The sequence below is a fragment of the Rhinopithecus bieti genome, unplaced genomic scaffold (assembly GCF_001698545.2).
Source record: "Rhinopithecus bieti isolate Rb0 unplaced genomic scaffold, ASM169854v2 scaffold_6380, whole genome shotgun sequence".
Classification (NCBI taxonomy): domain Eukaryota; kingdom Metazoa; phylum Chordata; class Mammalia; order Primates; family Cercopithecidae; genus Rhinopithecus; species Rhinopithecus bieti.
In genome coordinates this window covers 9997570-10018521 of record NW_016806642.1, presented here as the reverse complement: position 1 = coordinate 10018521, position 20952 = coordinate 9997570, and the positions used below count along the sequence as shown (strand labels likewise).

Here is a 20952-nt window from a genome sequence, read left to right as displayed (position 1 = left end):
GAAAAATCCGCCTTTACTTTTAGTCTTTGGCTTAGGAGATTGTTTTGAGCTGTGGAAGTCAGCTACAGTATGAGTTCATTTTGTGAATTATCTCAGCCTGTTAGAGCTGGTATCTCTTTTGCTGCAGCTTTTGCATGCTTCTTCATTATTCTTATGAAGAAATGTGAGGTAGAAACACAGCAGGGGTCCTAGAGCATCCACTGGGTACTCTGCTGGTCTGTGGCTGGGATATTAGCCCTAGGCCCAGGAGAAAGAAATACCAACCTTCCATTGGAGGGTGAGCCTAGAGGTTACCAAGTAGAATCTTACTGATGGAATTTGCAGGTACATTAGGTATATTGTCATTTTCCCATATGGAGAGGGTAGAACCAATAGACATCCGTGTTACATTCATTGGCCGATGGAAAGTGAATGCACTTCGTAACTGAAGCAAATTGATCCAAACTCGAATCCTGCCATTTGTTTTGTATTAGTTCAGACAAGTTACAAATCCGTCCTACATTTTGGTTTCTTTACCTATAATTTGGGGTGACCTCCCCTCCATTACAGGACTAATATGAGTTCAAATGAGACTAGAGCTGTAAAGTACATTGTACAATGCTTGGTTCACAGTTGGTAAGTTAGTACTAAGTACAACTTAGTCCCCTTTCCTCATACTAGTTTTTGCTTTTTATGTAACTTCCTCTATGTGGAAGGAGAAATATTTATGGAAATTAAGTGCCATGCAGTGTGCTGGGCCTTTTTACATTCATCATCTTATTCATTTTGACAATGTTTCTTTTACCTGCTATTCTTCCCATCTTAGATAAGAAGAAAAACAGAAATTAGGAACATAACCCAATTTCTAACAGCTGGTAAATACTGGAGCAGAATTGAACCTGAGGGTGCCTATATTCAATACTTGGGTTCCTTCCACCCTCTCACTGCCTGACCAAGGAGCCTGGGAATCATCCATCTGAGGAAGGAGATTCAGATTGTCTCAGATTTGATATTTCTGGCTACAGAAAAGTGTTCATACTTTTTCCTGGGGTTTTAATACCTTTAGGATGTGAGCTACTGGGCTGGAGGATATTGGACATTTATCCTAACCCCTATTAGTGAGGGGTAACAGAGTTGCCATTCTTAAACTACTCAAATAAGCCATGGCACTACATGGGCGAGAATGCATATTCAAAGATGTTCTTGATAGTATTATTTGAAATGGGGGTCATAAGAAATTACAATGTTGAATTTTACCTTTGCCCTGTGCACCCGGAAAACAGTGACGATTGAGAAATACCCTCATACTTTGTGTTCCGGGATGTGGCCTACTACAAAGAACTGCCCTTCCCCATGTGTGTAGGTAAGACTCATGGGTGTGCATCCCTTGTTCAACTATGACATGGCCAGACATAGACCTGTCACATTCCCCATCTGTGCCTTATAAGTGAGTAGCTCAACTGCTTGGCCCCGCTGATCAATTGGAACAAAATGCTTGTTAGCCAAACTTTGGTTAAGATTTCGACCTTATCTCATGCCCTGAATTTTCTCCTACCCTCGGCCAGAGCCAGCATGCAGCCCCTTCGTAAAGGTCCTCAATTAGGCAGTGTTCTCCAGACAAACAGAACCAATAGGATAGAGATTATCTATCTGTCTATCTATCTATCTATCTATCTATCTATCTATCTATCTATCTATAATATTTCTAGTCCAGAAGCAGGAAAAATGTCTGTTCCCCAGTTTGAAGGCCAGGCAGGAAGGATTCTGTCTTACTCAGGAGAGGGACAATCTCTTTGTTCTGTTCCGGCCTTCAACTGATTGTTTGGATGAAGCTCACCCACATTAGAGAGGACGATCTGCTTTACTCAGTCTCAGATTAAATGTTACTCTCATATGAAAATACCCTCATAGGAATGTTAGAATGTTAGTTAGAATGGCAATCATTAAAAAATCAGGAAACAGCAGGTGCTGGAGAGGATGTGGAGAAATAGGAACACTTTTACACTGTTGGTGGGACTGTAAGCTTGTAAACTAGTTCAACCATTGTGGAAAACAGTGTGGCAATTCCTCAAGGATCTAGAACTAGAAATACCATTTGACCCAGCCATCCCATTACTGGGGATATACCCAAAGGATTATAAGTCATGCTGCTATAAAGACACATGCACACATATGTTTATTGCGGCACTATTCACAATAGCAAAGACTTGGAATCAACCCAAATGTCCATCAGTGACAGACTGGATTAAGAAAATGTGGCACATATACACCATGGAATACTATGCAGCCACAAAAAAGGATGAGTTCGTGTCCTTTGTAGGGACATGGATGCAGCTGGAAACCATTCTCAGCAAAACTATCGCAGAACAGAAAACGCAAATACCCGCATGTCTCACTCATCAAGTGGGAATGAACCAGTGAGATCACCTTGGACACCAGGGAAGGGGATCCATCGCACACTGGTGTCCTATTGTGGGGAGGGGGTGGGGGGAGGGATAGCATTAGGAGATATACCTAATGCAAATGATGAGTTAATGGGTGCAGCACACCAACATGGCACATGTATGCATATGTAACAAACCTGCACATTGTGCACAGGTACCCTAGAACTTAAAGTATAAAAAAAAATACCCTTATAGGAATGCTCAGAATAATGTCTGACCAAATATCTGGGCACCCTGTGACCCAATCAGGTTCACACATATAATTAATCCTTATAGGTCCCTCTCCAAAAGGAGGCTGGCCTCAGGGTAAAACATTCTCTGATCTACTATCCAGGCACATCAGTTTCATTCCATCTCCCCATACCCCATTTCTTCTCGTCTTGTTTTCTTCTATGAAAGAAAAACCCTTTTTGCCTAACCCTTGAGACTCCTGCAGACCTTGTATTCTCCCTATTGTGATAATTCCCCTCCTTCCTTGGAATAATTCTTTGGAACCAAGTTTCTCCTTTCTAAGTCTTTGTTTTTAAATTAGAAACAAACTGTCCATTACTAAGAGATTGGTTAAACAATGTGGCACATTAGAATTACAGAATATTATACATTTTCAAGAAGGATGTGTGTCCTCATTGATGAGGAAAAGTGTCTGAAATACCATTGAGTTAAGAAAGGAGACCACAAAATTGCATAATTATACAATCCCTTTTACATAAGATTAAATACGTGTGTATCTTAGTATTTTGAAAGTATATTCTCTAATATTTTCTAATATTAGTAGTTTTCTCTGGGAGGAGAAAAATTAAGGGGAATTTTTTTCTGCTATCTGTATTGTTGCAATTGTCTATAATGAAGTTTTATTATCTTTGTCAATCGAAGAAACACCACAGAGCATAAGAGCTTCATGATCTCTATTTTTGCTCTAAAACAAAGTCAGTCCTTACCATACAAACTAGGACCTAGTGGAATGGCCTCATGGATATCCATGCTTGATCACCTTCCAGGGGTGGTGCCATTCCCAAAGGCTGTCCATCGAAACAGCTCCAAAAGGCTGGGCCCTGCATAGTTCAACTGTTTCTTCTCCCAGAGCAAGGCCCATAGCCTGTTTGAGACCACGACCAGCTCCATCTGCCATGAGTGCTTCCTCTGGGAACTCTTCTTGTGGCCACAGTAAGAGGACACTCTGGGCTTCGAGCCAGTCTTCCTTTTTCGTTGTGATTAAAGGTCTGATCATTCTCCCAGATCCTATGTCCAAAGAATGAGACTTTAAAAAAAAGAGAAATTCGATTTTCTTTGATTTACAAAGCTTAAAGCTTCCATCCTAGCAGTTGAGCATTTTTCCCAATATGTGTAGGATCCCCCTCCCCCGCCAACTGGGTGACCTAGATAGAACTTTAAGTGTCATTAAGTTATGGCATCATGTTTTGAATATTTCTCTGCTTGATTTCCATGTCAACATGAGTGAGGGCTTCAGGGATTTTACTCCAGCATTTTGGCTAAATGCCAACTTGGCAAATTCCACTCCTCCCCATGGGACTGCAAGTGCCAGTGTCCTCCTTCACTCAGGAGTGAGGTCACTGTCTGTGTGGTTAAAAGTGGACACTTTTCTGCTTCTTCTGCTTTTGTACTGCAGTAGAAGCCTCAAGGAGCTCTATTTTACAGTTCCAAATTACCATCCCTCCCCTCTTTCATGCTTCCAGGATGGATAGTCTCTCACTATAGGTTAACATTTAGATTTGGATCTCTATTTCTCAGCCCCGCTAAATCTGGATGTCCCTCAGGTGCCAGAGCACCTGATAATATAATTATTATATATAATAAATAATATAATTATTCTCTGCTTGAACCAGAGAATAATTATATATAGTAGTTCCCCCTTATTCATGGAAAATACCTTCCAAGACCCCCCGTGGATGCCTAACAACACAGGTATTACTGAACCCTATGTATACTATGTTTTTTTTTTTTTTTTTGATCTGATAACTGAGAGGGTTACTAAGTGGACAACAGGGAGGTAGTGCATACAGCATGGATTTGCTGGACAAAGGGATGAGTCACATCCCAGGTGGGACCAAGCTGGACAACGTGAGAATCCATCACACTATTCAGAATGGTGTGCAATTTAAAACTTATGAGTTGTTTGTTTCTGGAATTTTCCATTTAATATTTTTGTACTAGAGTTGACCATGGGAAATTGAAACCATGGAAAGCGAAACTGCAGATAAGGGGAGACTGCTGTACCAGAGTGCTATAAAAGATTTCATTTGGGAAAAAAAAGTTTTGGTTCTTGAAAAAAAAAGTTTAAGAACATAGTCGTATTCCATTTCTTCATATGTTTGAGATATTTCTGGCTTTGGTGAAACATAGGCTAGGAAAAGAACCTAACATCTTATTAGGGTAACTGAACAACAGTAACAACAGACTTAGCCCTTCTTCTTTATGTACAACATTACCTGTGACATGGCTCTTGAAACATAGTACAAGTGAGTCCTGCATAGCAACTTCTCCTTGCCCAGTTACATTCTCTGTAAAGTCTTTACTCTCTTTTATTCATGTATGCGTGTGTGTGTGTGTGTGTGTGTGTGTGTGTGTGTGTGTGTATGTTTATTTGTATTTCCCTTTAAGGATTTCAAACACAAAGACCCTAGTCATTTGATTGTCTCTGTACTGTTGAATTTTTGCCTACCCACACTGACTGAAGAGACACATTGTTGTCTGTTTTCCATATTCTGTCTAGTAAATGCTTGGTTGTCGGGACAATGGCATAGAAGGTGGAAGGTCATTGATAACCACATTAATTCTTTAAGCAAACATGATCAGAGCAAATTCCAGGGTATACTTGAAAGTAGATTTAAGGAAAAGGAAAGGTTTCAGACACATCCTTCCTTTTACAAACTTGATATTCACTTTAAGGATCAGCAACATTTGGAGTTGCTCATAATTTTATTTAAAATCCTGAGTAAAGACATCACCTTAGTTTTATGGTACGTTTGTCATTCCAGTGTGAAGCATGAGTTTTTTGTTACTGACAGAACTCCTGGAGGAGGCAGACACTGTGGTTCTCCATGGTCTCTCAGTACCAGGCACAGAGCAAGCACCCAATACATACTATAGGAATAAATGATCTCAAATCTTCACAGTGCCTCTTATAGATGGTTTTTATGATATGTATCTGCAAAGAAACTGAATTCAGGGATTTTAAGTGCCTTTTTTCCAAAGCCCTTAAAGTTTGGGGAAGTAGGTGCATGGAATTAGAACTCAGATTATCCTGACTTCTAATATCACATTCTTTTCATTGTAGCACACTGCCTCTTTAACAATAACAACAACAAGAAAAAAAATGAGGGAGAAACATGTAAAAAGACAGATCATTTCTAAGATGAAATGTATGCTTTTCAAAACAATAGCAGAAAACTTTCTTCAAAGGTAAAATAGTTGGAAATAGAAGAAGAAATAATATGTAATTTAGCATTCATTGAGGATAAGCAATTAATCCTGCCCTCCAGGGGTGAATTTTTGTCTAGCCTATTTGCACATGAAAGTACAAGTTGGGCTTCATTTTTATGCGAGTAAGACATCTGGTTGGGAAGTGAAAAATTTTGTCAATTACCTGAATCATGTTTGGTCTACATGATAGGAAAGCCCCAGATGTCTTCATATCACCAGATGTTGGGCATTGTATGGTTAACACCAGACCCACTGACTGAGTGGTTCACCTGAGAGTTGCTGTTTGACATCCTGTAGATTCACCCATTGTTAGGAGGCTGTTATCATTTTGTAAGTCAGCAGTTTGCAAACAGTAGTCCAGACTAGAAACCAACACTGGCCCTTGACAAAGTGTTCACTGGTGTGTGATGCAATAAATACATAAGGTCATAAAAGGAAGTGTATTTACCTTATAAAAGAACATCATTTATTTTGAGATCCTCTCCTTCCTATGTTTTTGTGATACAATTTTGTGTCAAATAAATCCTGATTGTAAGATTTGGTTTTAATGAGTAAATGAGACAGTAAAAAATTGAGAAATCTATATAAATCCCTAGTTTTCTTTATGTGATCTTTGTATTGGATTGTAAAAAAAAAACAAAGCAAAATTGTAGAAACCACTGCTTTAAACCTTGTAATATTTTGAGCACAGTGACAGCTAAAGTATTTTCATGTATTTCCCAAGTTTTCCTTTTCCTAGAAGTGGGGTAACTCTCCATGGTAGAACTGTTTGCATGGGTCTTGAAAGCATTGGACATCTTAACAGTCAAGTATTTTGCTGACAAAATAATGAATTTTCCTTTTGAAACAAGCATTTTGTTCTTAAAATAACTCCAAAGAGAACACCTTCTGCACTTTTAAAGCATTTCCCTCTGAAGGCATGCCATGGAGACATGACCATAGGGAGAAACTTTTTGTGCTAGAAAACTGAATTCTACCACTGTGAATATTTTAACAGCTTTCACAGGTTCTACAGTTTGCTCTCCTGACCCCAAAAGCATATATCTCCACATGCTGTAACATCAAGGGTCTCTCCTCAAGCTTTGGAAGCTCAGCCAGAATGAGCCGAGTACCCTCCATGTGTCAGGCGATATCCAATATGTATTGCTGGGAATAGGGGGTCATAATAACCATAATTTTATCTGACTTTTGTCTATCATTTGTCATGTGGCAGACAACATGCTAAAATGCTTATTTGCATTATCTTGCTTGATTCTCATAACCACTCTGGTAGAAAAATAACATTATTATAGCCTTTTTACAGGTGAGGAAACCGTTGCAAGGAAGTAAAATCACTTGCCCAAGGTCACAAGCCCTGTGAATGATAAAGCCACCACTTCCATCCAAGTCGGTCCACCCCCTAACCTGAACTCCCAAGTGCTATGCTAAACCACCTGCCTCTTATGGATATATTATCTACAAAAAGAGCTCTGCCCTCAAGGCGATTATAATCTAAATTAGAAGAGGGAAGCACAAGGGGAAAAGCCATTATGTAGAACAGAATGATGTAATTCCAAAAAAACATGCTGTGGGATTGTAGAGGAAAGAGTGATTAATTACGATCTACCCAGGGAAGACTTTTTTGTGTGTGGCCTTAGGCTGGGTGAGAACAAAATAGGGCACCGGCAATTATCTAGAGAATTGGGTCACTGTGGGTGCCAAAGTGGATGATGATTTCAAGCTAAAAAGACTATGCTTTATGCTCTGAATAGTTCAGAATTGGCCACCCACACCCCTGGAATCTGTTGAATTTTTGCCAACTCCCTTGTTCTCTTTGTAACTTATTGCCCTGGCTTAGATGAGCTTCCTACTCCAGGTGAGGGAAGATGCAGGATGGTGCTGCTATAGCAGGGAGTGCTGGCAATGTGGAAGAAACTTTCCTTCAGTCAGGAGCTCTGGATTCAGTCTAGACTCTGCTCCCACAGCTGGTTGACTCCAGGGAAGCCACCTCCTTCTCTGGGTTCAGTTTTCTCTACTGTAAAGTGTATACACTGAAGTTGATGGTCTGTATGGGCCATTCGAAATCCTGTGTCTCTGTTTTTGGAACAGAGAAAGAATGAGAGGCGAGGAGTGGAAGAAGCTAAAAGATTCAGCATGTTCAGATTTCATGACTCTTGTGGTTTTGTTCCTAGACAGGACCTACCAGGGGTGCCTCCTGCAAATGAGGTGGTTTTCCTTTTTTACCCATCACATTCTATGCCTGCCCTCTCTAACATACATGGTATAGTAGAAAGACGCCATACCATGGAGTCAGAGATTCTTGAGTTGAAATCCTGACCATGTCCCATTACATAGTGACTTTGAACAAATTATGTAATCTTTCTGTGCTTGTGTTTCTACAACTGTAAAATAATAGTTTGCAATACCGTAGACTCTTCATGTAGATAACTAATTCTATTACTATAAAATCTAATTATAATACCATTGGTTTGGTGTTAGCAATGAAGGTGATAGCAACTGAAAAGTAAGAAGAGCAGTGACTGAAAGCTCACAGGTTTTGATAAATGAGCACTATTACTATTATAATATTTATTGTGTTAAAATACAAATTGTATACAGCACTCCTCTGAACACAGACCTACAATAGTTACCCATTGCTTGTTGGACTTCTTGAACCAGACTTGACCAGGCAAAGAGAATTTGAGAACTTCTGTTTCGCTAGAAAGGTGTTATCTGCATTATCTTGCCACTGTAGCATCTGCTATGTGTAATAAGATGCTTGGGCCTGCTGGTGGTCACCTGTTTTCTAGGTATATGCATTGGCTTTTGTGGTGGTGTGTGTGTGTGTGTATATATATATATAAAATATATATGCATTATATAGATATATTAATAAATATAATTTTTAATTAAATATATAATAAGGACTATGAGAGTTAGCCATGAATCATGGGTGAAAATATATATATATATATATGTAAAATAATACCACAAATGCATATATATATGTTATACATATATATATGATATAGAGAGAGATAGGTTTTTGCCCATGATTCCTGGTTAACTCCCATAGTCCTTATTATAACATTGGGGCACTTGAGGCCTCAGGTAAGTCTCTCTCAGTGACCCCTCTGGTCCTTCTTCACCTGCGCAAGGTAGGATGCTAATTTGATTATGGATCAGAAGACCCTCATTCCAGAGAGGGTCCTGCCCCATACCCTAGTGGAAAGAATGCTACACAGAGAGGCCAAGAAAAGTCTGAACAGATAGTCCTTGCTGGGTTTAGATAAGGTGCTTTTTGTCCAATCATATTTTTACACGGTTGTCAATCATGCCCGTGTAAAAAAGCCTCCATGAAAACCCAAGAGTACAGGGTTTGGAAAGCTTTTTGATTGCTGAACACATGGATGTTCCTGGAGGGTGGAGTGCCCAGGGAAGGCATGGAAGCTCTATGCCCCTTCCCCCTTACCTTGCCATACGCATCTGTTCATCTGTATCCTTTGTGGTAGTATTTATAATAAACCAATACACATGTTTCCCTGAGTTATGTGAGCTGCTCTAGCAAATTAATCAAATCTGAAGATGGGGTTGTGAGAACCCCAACTTGAAGTCAGTAGTTCAGAAGTTGTGGAAGGTTGAACTTGCCACTGGTGTCTGGGGTGTGGAGTTGGGGGCATTCTTGGGGACTGAGCCTTCAATCTGTGATATCTGATGCAATCTCCAAGTAGACAGTGTTGGAACTGAACTAAAGGACATCCAGCTGGTGTCTGCTACAGAATTAAGTGCTTGCTTGGTGGTCGGGAGAAACTCCTACGCATTTCGTCACAGAAGTCACCTTCTATATGGGTGATTGCTGTGGTGTAAGACCAGAGGAAAAACATGGTTTCAGAGTTTTTCCCTAAACAGCCTTGACATACTCCATTGTAATAAGATAGAGAGATGAAAGTGTTTATTACTGGTGGGATTATGTTAGAAAACACATTTCGTGTCCCAGTAGCATTCAAGATCAAGAGTAAAAACAGTCTCTTCTCTTTACTCTCCCAACTGATACTCAGCTTCCTGTGTGAGTGTGTGTTTAATGTTTTTGTCTAAATTGATTGATCTTTGTCTCATGATCTCTTTTCTTAAAAAAACTAAGTTCAGCTAAACGAACATTGCTGAGAACTTATGTTCTAGACACTGCTGGACGTTGTGCTGAGGGGAAATGAATACAGAGATAAATAATTAGAACTATTCTCTGTCTAGTGGGAAAGAGAGATCAAGATATAAATAGGGGAACAAAATAAAACATAACATAAGGGTCATAATTTTAAGGTGGATTAAAATATGTGTGTGTTTCTTTATTAAACACCTTTTATAGGCCAGACTGTAGGGCCAGGGATGTAACATTATGTAAAACTCAGTCCAAATCGCATAGGTGCTTACAAGGTGTAATAACTACAAGATGGAATAAGAAGAGGTATTGGATGGGAATAGTGTCTACTAGAAAGTAAGCAACTTGAGTGTAGGGGCCTTATCTATCTTGTTCCTTAATACATTTTTAGCATTAGAACACTGCTTGGCATGTACCAGGTACTCATTAAACATTTCTGTAGTGAGTGATGAGGCTATCATAAAGTTTTGTTTCCCCACCCCTAAACAAGATTGTAGGTTCAGTCTGAAAGGACTCTTTGCTGGTAAGGTATGGTGCCACTTTGTACTCTCCCAGTCAATCTGATTGGCCTCTTGACTTTAGCAAAACTGAGCTGGGGGCTGGTGCCCCAGTGCCAAGCACAGAGGAAGCAGGGTCACATGCCACCCATGCCCAAAGCACTTCCTGATATTTTCCATGGGTCTGGAACCAACTCTTCTCCTGGGTTTCATCTCAATATATGTAGGAAGACAAAGGAACACTGAACCTTCCAGTTAATTCAACACCCCACCCCCACTTACCCCTTCCTGGAGAGGATAACAGTTCTGTTGACCATTATAATGCATTTTCTGTCTCCCAGCAGTCCACATAGTCATTAATTTCTGCTGCTGACATCAAGAAAGAGGATTATGTGTGTGTCTGAAACTGTTCCCAAAGTGCTCATTAGTCATAGATAATTGAAAAACTGGTAGGGGAAGATTTGGTGTAATAGGAGCCCCTGCCTGTGAAGGGGGACTGCAACCACCAGATAATTGTAGATTCCAGCTTTTGACCACTCAGACTGAATCTGCCCATCCTAATGGGAATTCAGCAGACTTGAGCCTAGGAGCTCTCAGAGCGATAGTGTTTTTACATACCCAGGTGAGGGCCCGTACACTGAGACAGAGACAGCCAAATCAAGAGAATAGGTGAGCTGCCCTTGGGTCTCTTTCCTGCCTTCAGACTGTGGAGCAGCGTTTGGAAAAAGTGCCCAGTATTCTCCTTTATTTTGTTTTTATTTCAACGTAAGCTAGTTTGTTTTGATGACAAAAGACATACAAGGTCTTGGGATACAAGAAACACAAACGTTAGGAAAGAGTACCCCACGCTGGATCCCAACCCCTGCTCTGACAAAATTCTAGAATTTTCTGGAAGTTTATGTGCTTACATTTTGTATCCTTTTCTTTAAAGAAAAAAAAAAATCACATGATCATACTCTGAATACTATTCTGCATCTTGCCATTTTCTCTGAATTTATCTTGGGGTTCCAAATCTATACCTTAATTCAAGTTCATTCGTTTTAATGGCAAGGTGGGATTCTGATCAGATTTAAGGGGGAAAAGCATCTTTTAAAATATTATACAAGAGGCTGGGCATGGTGGCTTATGCCTGTAATCCCAGCATTTTGGGAGACCAAGATGAGTGGATCGCTTGAGGTCAGGAGTTCAAGACCAACCTGGCCAGCATGCCAAAACCCTGTTTCTCCTAAAAATACAAAAATTAGCCAGGCATGCTGGCGTGTGCCCATAGTCCCAGCTACTCGGGAAGCCGAGGTGTGAGAATCGCTTGAACCCAGGAGGCAGAGGTTGTAGTGACCTGAGATTGTGCCACTGCACTCCAGCCTGGGCAACAGAGTGAGACTCTGTCTCAAAAAAAAATTACACAAGAAATATAGACCAATTAGAAATTATAGAAAAAAAAAGAAAAAAGGGAAAGAAAAAAGAAAATCACTCATAATTCCTCCACCCAGAGAAAACCTATTTTCTGTATTTTTTTCCCCTGGGAATGTATTTTTACAAATAGTTCATCTACTTTCATTGTTATTTTCTTAAAACTGTTAAGAGAAAACCTTTAGGCGAATTAAATTTAACAGTTTAACTGTGCAAAGAATAGTTCATGAATTGGGCAGGTCCCCAACCAGAATAGGTTCAGAGAGACTTTTGCTCTGCCACGTGATTGAAGAGATATTATGGACAGAAAAGGGGAAGTGAGGTACTGAAAATGGAAGTGAAGTACAGAAACAGCTGGATAGGGCACAGCTCTGCGTTGGCCTTACTTGAACAGAGTTTAAACAGTTGGCCGGTTGTGGGTGGTTGAAGTATGTCTTCTGTGATTGGCTGAGACTCGGCTTCTAGTTACAAGAGTAGGCTACAGTGTGTTTACAAATCCAGTTAGGTTACAGTCACTATGTATGAAGAAACCTTTAGGTTGAAATTACAGAGAGACACGTTTAAGTTAATTTAACAAAAGGAAGTCATATACTACATAATGTTTTGCAGCCTGCATTTTTCACTTGGTTTGACTGTTTTAAAGATAAGAATTATTCCCCAAGCTTTTCTTTACACTGCGTGTTTATCTAGTTCTTTCTTTCTTTCTTTTTTTGAAATGGAATCTTGCTCTTGTTGCCCAGGGTGGAGTACAGTGGCGCAATCTCAGCTTATTGCACCCTCCGCCTTCCCGGGGTTCAGGCGATTCTCCTGCCTCAGCCTCCTGAGTAGCTGGAATTACAGGCAATTTCCACCATACTCAGCTATTTTTAGTAGAGACGGGGTTTCACCATGTTGGCCAGGCTGGTCTCAAACTCCTGACCTCATGATCCGCCCACTTCAGCCTCTGAAAGTGCTGGGGATTACAGGCATGAGCCACCATGTCTGGCCACGTTTATCTTCTTAAAAACCCAATCTGAGCACTCACAGTCATGCCCCTCTGGGCAATTCCTTATTGCCTGGCCACGCCTGAAGCCCTCCGCTGCCTTTCGTCCAGTCTGTTCCAGTTCTCTATTCCTCTCTGGACCCCTTTTTGCTACATACTCAATGCCTCAAACACACCATGCCCCTCAGGGCTCCCTACAGTAAACTCACTTTTTGCTCTGCTGTTATGCCTTTCCCCAGAGCATGCCAGCACTCAAACCACCAATCTCCAACTTCTCTTTCCACACAGGCTTCAAAGTCATCTTCACCTTGAAGACTGTATTCACTCTACTAGCCACCCTAACTGGATCCTCCGCAGTTCTCTGGGAACACCATGTACACATTTCACCTTTCTAGCATTTTCTACATGGTCCTAAGAGTCTTAGTTTTTCATCATCTTTGTCCCAAACCACAATATGAGACCTCAGCACCTAGATCTTAGCATATGGTAGATGGAAATCTATGCAGGCCATCATTAGTTCTATTAGTTCTATTGGTACTGAAATGTTTGTTAAAATGCATGAATGAATGGTTGAATGAAGCCTAGAAAGAACTGCAAATGCTCAGGCAGTGAAGTCTTGATTTCTGGGAAAAGCAGTGCTGTGAATAATTTAATTTTATGGTGAAAGAAAAGCCAAACAAGGATTAGATTGGGAAAAGTTGTCAGGAGGCACTAATGTTTGCTTCTGACAGCTCTAGTGTCCTGATAAACTTAGAGTGTGATTTTGAAGGGGTGATTTCTCAGGGATTCTCACCTATTTCTATCATCCTCTCTCATGCGAAGCTGTTTCATTTTGGTCTGTAAATAAACAAAACTCCTTCCTGCTTGGAGTCCAGATAGCCTATTCCTGAAGGCTGTGGTTCCAAATGAAAGAAGGAATGTTTGTCCTTGTATATATTTATTTTCATCCCTAACCGCTGGATTGAGGAGAAGGCTGGTTCACTGCTGTAGGTTGGGTTTTCCAGAAGCAAAGGCTGAGACAGATTTGGGGGGATAAGGTATTTATTAGGGATGGTCAACTGTGAAAGAAGGAAGAGAGAGAAGGACTGGTAGAGGGAAAAGAGCTGAACCAAGGTGCATTCTTGCAGCACCTTGGTGAACCCAGCAGAGTCTCTGGAGTGAGTGGTGTCCATCAGAGCCCTTCTGCCTCTGCTTTGCCAAGTCACCAGGTGCTGGCTGGTGTTCCTGGGAGGTGCAGCACCTCGGGAAGGCGGCTCTCTGCAACTGAGGCAGGCCCTGGAACATCTGGCAGCTGTCTGCCGACTTTACTCCATCCTTAAAGGGGAGTTTGGGCCATGGCATCTCAGTCTCTACTGTGCTTCCTATATCCACGCAACCACCGTGACCTGTTATTTCTTGTTCCACGGAATCTCTTCTGTCTGCCTCTGTTTCTACAGCTCAATTCAATACCTCAGTGAAGATCCTTATATTTTCTCTCTCTCTTTGATTACTGAAATAGTTTCACACTGTTTTCTCTAACCCCAGTCTATCCTCTGCTATAATACTGCCACAGAGTGCTTTAAAAAAACACAAGTTTAATTGCTTTCCTCCTGGCTTAATGCTCCTTTAGTGGTTTACAGTGGGCTTCATGATTAAGTTCAAACACTTAAGTATGGATTACAGGGCCCTGCATCCACTGCCCCTCTCTGCCTCCCCAGCCTCCTCTGTCCTTCAACACCCAACCCCTACCAGTTCGCATGCCAGCTTCTGTTCCAATTTACCTAGGCCTTTTGATAGTTCCCTTAGGGGCCCCTTCTCCCTTTTTTCCTGTCCTTGCTCAAAGATGTGTCCTCTGCTGATGAAGATCCCTGTGGTCCCACAGCCTATGATTAAACCCGGATCTCCTGCTTGCATGCTCAGGACTCTTTCTGTCTCGCAGCGGTCTGCAGCCTCATGTTCTGAGCCTAGAGGACATAGAATCAAATTAAGCTCCTTTACCAGCTAAGGTTTCTTCCTAAATTACTATAGAGAAAACTTGGAAGAGTGCCCCACCTTGCTAATCCAGTCTGGAACCTTTTTTGTAAAAATTACACCTTTTATGTTTGTGGAGATTGGGGATGAAGGTGGAACAGAATTTCCATTTTGACCTTCCTATGAAAACCATTTTTTAAAAATCTCAATTTAGTAGGCAAGATTTCTAAATGGTGCTCCTTTTTTCATTATCTATTTATTTATTTATTTTTTAACATACATAATGCTTGCTCTAAAAATACTTCTCTTGATCCCTTCATCCATTTGGAATGCACTTTTAAACAACATTTACTCCAAAAGGTAATGTAATGAATAAGAGCAGAGGTTTGGGTATCAGTCAGAGTAGAACCCATGGCCTGTCTTCAGCTCTTAGGCTGTCACTAGGGAGTTTACTTTTCTTCTATAAACCACAATTTTCCCATCTGTCTGTGAAATGGGGGTAGTATGGGTACTATGTTATCCTTCACAGGGGATAATATGAAAATGAAATGAGAAAATGCATGCTGTGTCCTTAGTGCAGACCCCAGCATGAAAGTGCTCAGCAAACCAGACTGCAGTCTCTCCTGTGTTAGATACTAAACATAGTGACATAATTTAGGTATTGTCCAGAACGGTATTATACAAAGCCAAGGGCACTGCTCTTTTCCAGGTTTCTGCCACTTTGACATTCAAAACAGACTAAGATTTTCCTGTTCTCTGCCCCATCCTTTGAGCATCTTAACCTTATCCTCCATCAGTGTCTAATAGAAATGTAATATGAGCCACATATGTAATTTTAAATTTTTCAGTAGCCATGCTAAAGAAAGTGATACTAATTTTTAATATCTCTTATTTAACTTAATATATTCAAATTATTATTTTAACATAGAATTGATATAAAAATTATTGAGATATTTTACATTCATTTTCCAGATGAAATCTTTGACATCTGGTATGTATTTTCCACTTAACACCTCTCAATTCAGATGCTATATTTTGTTGGAAATACTTGATTTTATTTCTTAAATTAATAATAGAAAAGTAGATTTGCATACCCAAGTTGTTCCAAACATAATTAAAAGTTTTTCAGTAACTGAATTGAATAAGTTGAAGTTAAAACTAAATAAAATGAAGAATTTAGTCCCTGAGTTACTCTAGACATACTTCAAGTGCTCAGTCCACATGTGACTAGTGGCCACCATATTGAACAGCAAAGTTCTTCTAGAAGTCACTGCAGAGGTTTCAGTCTTCCTTTTCTTAGCTAAACTTGTTTTCATATTTAATTACAGATAGAAGCTCTTTACTTAAAATGGATAAAAATGGTGTTGTGGAGGTGCTTTGGTTCCATTTAGAAGAGGGTGGTTAAGCTGTTCACTCTCTGACCCCTCTCCCAACCTCCCCCTCACCTCTATCCCCAGAGGTCCTGGAGCACCTGTGCCCAGTACTTGAGCTCCATGGAACAATTAACAAGTGGCATCTTAGCACTCAAAAATTGCTGATCATGCACCCAGATTCTATCTTGGGGCTCAAAGGGATCTTAGTATATCTGTGAGTCAACTCCTAGCCCCTCCCTGCAGTGCAGAAATACTATAGAATTCCTTGGGGGATGAAAGAGGGCTTAGAGTCTAACACCTAGGAGCAGATGGATCATTTCATTCTATTCTGTCTTACGTGGTTCTCTGTGTCCTTATCTTGTCTTCCTAACTAGGTTGGGGGCAAGGACTGCTTTTTACAGCCCCACAGCACCCACACAAAGCAAGACAATCAATAAATTCTTAACTGAAGGCCTGAGTGATTGCAAGAATTCAAGGTCACTTGAAAAATCAGGGTCACTGCATTGCACAGCTCCAAAGAACATCATTCAAATTGTATTATATGGTTGTGCAAGTGGCAGCCTTGTAAAATTTGCAAAGGTTTAGACTGGAGTGTCCTTTCCAGCTGAGAAAAAATTTTTAACAAATTATTTGTTGCTACAAAGTACATCTCTTTCCCCTTATCCTCTGCCAGGGAAGCACCTCAAGAGTAAGTTTTCTTGACTTAGGAATATATGTTCATTAGAGAGGGTGTATGCATGTATGAACACATGGGTTCATGTACATTTAAGTAGGTTAGTAGATCTGCCGTGTTAGGAAGCCCATTTGGAATGATTTGAGCATTTGAACCTTGTATTTAAGAGGCTACTGCGTTTATATTCCTTTTGAAATTTTCCATTTTCAGAATCTTTGGTTTGAATGATGCTTTAGAGCTCCTGGTTTGTAAAGCTCCCCAGAGCATGACCTATAGGTACCAAGCACATACACCAAAGTCCCTGGATGAGCAAAGGGACTCTTGATGACTGCATGGTTTTTATCTTTGCAAATGCAGAGGAGGGAGGAGGGAGCAAAGAGTTTCTCTTAAACAAAACCCTCTGTTTACTTTTGTGTTTTTCAAACTGATGTGTTTGTTTTTTCTCATGTCTACCCAGGAAACCAAGTGCTACCTCCTGGAGCTTCTCTTGGAAATGGGCTCACACCAGAGGCAGCAAGAGACCTGGGCCTTCTCCCTGGGATTGCGGTTGCAGCTTCACTCATTGATGCCCATGCAGGAGGACTAGGTAATCTCTTTATTTGTTGCCTACAGCCAAAACCGTATTCAAATGGAATATTCCCCAGAACCGAAGACACTCCTTTTCTGTTTCTAAAGCAAAGGTCAAGGACTTTGGTGTTTCAAGATTAGGCATTTGGATAGAATTATAGAACTTTTCATTAATGTTAAAATTTATTTATAATTGTATTAATTTATTTATACATGGCAATAGAAAAAAATTTATTTGAATAACTTTCTGCATAGTTATTTTGTTTACTGGAAATTCAGAAAAGATATGTTAATTTCTTAGCACACTTAGCTCTACTGTTTTTTTGTAATGGTACTCCAAGACCCTTATAAGTCTCATAGATTTATTTTAATAATATATTTGGCTTATGTCCTGTATCCAGTTCCTTGCTTGTAGTCTTGATTTTATCTTCTACATAACTCTCAAGCCTTTCATTCATGTATTCATTTGTTCATTCACAAAACACCCGTTGAACACTTACCATGTCCACGCATGGTGCTAGGAGACAGTGAACTTAAAACAAAACCAAATAAAACCAAGGTCTCTTCCCCATATTTTAATGGGAAAACACACAGGGAAACAAAGAATTATAGTAAAGAATGATGACTATCTTCTTCCTCATCCTTATTGCAGGTTGTGTGTGTTTTTTGCAGTGGAGGTTGTTCTGGTTCTCAGCATCTCTCATCTCAACTATAGCCATATATTTTTTCCCTAGCCTTTCATTCTAACAATGTTTTGTTTTAAACTATGGTTTATAATTCATGAGATCAATTTAGCAGGACATGCCCACTGAATTTGCACAACAGAATGGAACAGAATTGAATAGAACAAAGTAGAAAACATCAGAGTACATTTCACAAAGTAAGGGAAGGCACTGCTTTGTTGAGCTGGGTTTCCATTTTATGTGTGTATACTTTCAGACACTTCCATCAACCCTGCCCTTACTGTGCCCATGCATTTACACCTCTGTGACTTGGCACACATATTCTCTGCCCAGAATGATTGGTCCTCCACTACTCCAGCTGGCTAACTCCTCCTCTAACTGCAAGACCTGTATCAGATGCTTTCTGCTCTGCATAGCCTTCCGTGAAACCCTCAGGTGTGTTTAGAAATTCTCGAAATTATGCTTTTTCAGCAAACTGTTTGAAGAAATGATCATATTGCATTGTAATTTCTAATATATCTGCTTGTCATTGCCATTAGACTGTGAACTCCTTGAGAGCAGGAACATTAGGTTATTTGTCCTGTATCCTTCATGCCAAGCCCTATGTCTGGTTCCTATAGCTGCTTATAAGTTTGTTAAATGAATAGTCACATTAAGGCAAGAATAAAGTGAGATGGCTTTAAATAGTAGAGTGAAGATTACTCTGCCTTCTTATGCAACAGATTATTAAACGGTGCCTTGTTCTACATACTGCATGGACTTCCAGAGCAGGATCGCTCTCATCAATCTATGAACATGTCTGTCCTGTTCATCTCTCTGTCCTCAGGATCTAAAACAGTGCCTAAGAATTAGTAAACAACTCATAATATATGTAGGTTGATTGAATGCTATGTAACGTAGTTCCGATTACAGGCAAGGTTGTTTCTTTCCAAATACTTTTCATTGTGAGCAATGTGTGCTTTTGATTGGAATGTTAAGATTTTGGTTTTTATGTACAAGCACAGAGAGAACTTAAGGTCTAGAAAGACATGGAGTGTTTCTGTGCCCTAGCAATCCTGACATTCCTGCGTGAGATCGTGCGTGAGGCCACAAAAGCTTTCCCTATCATGCTTTTAAAATTATCCCTGGGGTGACAGTGTCAATCATCCACCCCTACCTGGGTGACAGGCACTTGGCTGGGACCGGCATATGCTGAAAGAAAGAGAACTGCTGCTTGAAGAGCTGCAGACACTACAGTTTCCTTGTCAGTTTCCCAGACTTCCCTCAGGGACATGCCAAAACCCACCTTCTCACTCCTGCCCAGGATTCACTATGTCCTCCAGAAGGGGAGACTGCCAATGACCCTCATCTTTTTCCTAAACAGAGATATTCAGTGGCAGAAGTTTTGCCCTTAGAAGCTTTGGCTTAAGCCTTTTATTCCCCGTAAAATGTAAATGCTTTTAAGTGATATGGTTTGGCTGTGTCCCCATTCAAATCTCTACCGAATTGTATCTCCCAGAATTCCCACGTGTTGTGGGAGGGACCCAGAGGGAGGTAATTGAATCATGGAGGCTGGTCTTTCCCATGCTATTCTCATGACAGTGAATAAGTCTCACGAGATCTGATGGGTTTATCAGGGGTTTCCGCTTTTGCTTCTTCCTCATTCTCTCTTGCTGCCACCATGTAAGAGGTGCCTTTTGCCCTCCACCATGATTATGAGACCTTCCCAGCCATGTGGAACTGTAAGTCAAGCTAAACCTCCTTTTCTTCCCTGTCTCAGGTATGTCTTTATGAGCAGCATAAAAACAGACTAATACAGTAAATTGGTACCAGTAGAGTGGGGCATTGCTGAAAAGATATTTGAAAATGTGGATGCAACTTTGGTACTGGGTAACAGGCTCATAGGTGGAAGAGACTTGCCTTGTCTCAGATGAGACTTTGGACTGTGGACTTTTGGGTTAATTCTGAAATGAGTTAAGACTTCGGAGGACTGTTGGGAAAGCAGCTGGGAGGGAAGCTGTACCCTGCAAAACCACAGGGGCAGCACTGCCCAAGACCATGGGAACCCACCTCTTGCATCAGTGTGACCTGGATATGAGACCTGGAGTCAAAGGAGATCATTTTGGAACTTTAAAAATTTGACTGCCTTGCTGGATTTTGGACTTGCCTGGGCCCTGCAACCCCTTTGTTTTGTCCAATTTCTCCCCTTTGGAATGGCTGTATTTACCTAGTACCTGTACCCCCATTGTATCTAGGAAGTAACTGGCTTTTTTTTTTTATTTTACAGACTCATAGGTGGAAGGGACTTGCCTTGTCTCAGATGAGACTGGACTGTGGACTTTTGGGTTAATTCTGAAATGAGTGAAGACTTTGGGGGACTGTTGGGAGGGCATGATTGGTTTTGAAATGTGAGGACCTGAGATTTGGAGGGGCCAGGGGCAGAATGATAATGATTTGGCTGTGTCCCTATTCAAATCTCAACTGAATTATATCTCCCAGAATCCCCACGTGTTGTGGGAGGGACTTAGGGGGAAGTAATTGAATCATAAGGACCAGTCTTTCCTATGCTATTCTCGTGATAGTAAGTCTCACAAGATCTGATGGGTTTATTAGGGGTTTCCACCTTTGCTTCTTCCTCCTTCTTTCTTGTTGCCACCATGTAAGAAGTGCCTTTTGTCCTCTGCCATGATTGTGAGACCTCCCAGCCATGTGGAATTGTAAATCAAATTAAACATCCCCTTCTTCCCAGTCTCAGGTTTGTCTTTATCAGCAGCATAAAATGGACTAATGCAGTAAGTTAGTAACTTTCCCCATATTTTGTTAGTGGAAAGATAGAATA

At 40.6% G+C, this 20952-nt stretch overlaps 1 protein-coding gene across 14 annotated transcripts in view; it reads left to right on the top strand.

Moving 5' to 3' along the window:
- Window positions 1-20952, top strand: part of FGGY (FGGY carbohydrate kinase domain containing) — a 457075-nt gene that overhangs the window by 195570 nt on the left and 240553 nt on the right. For all 14 annotated transcript variants that reach the window (XR_001886587.1, XR_001886588.1, XM_017877238.1 and 11 more), the window contains one exon: window positions 17342-17470. Coding sequence is in view for 11 of the 14 variants with exons in the window: in XM_017877238.1 (XP_017732727.1) it covers window positions 17342-17470 (129 nt within the window). In the remaining 3 variants the exon portion in view is untranslated. The remainder of the gene's footprint in view (window positions 1-17341; window positions 17471-20952) is intronic.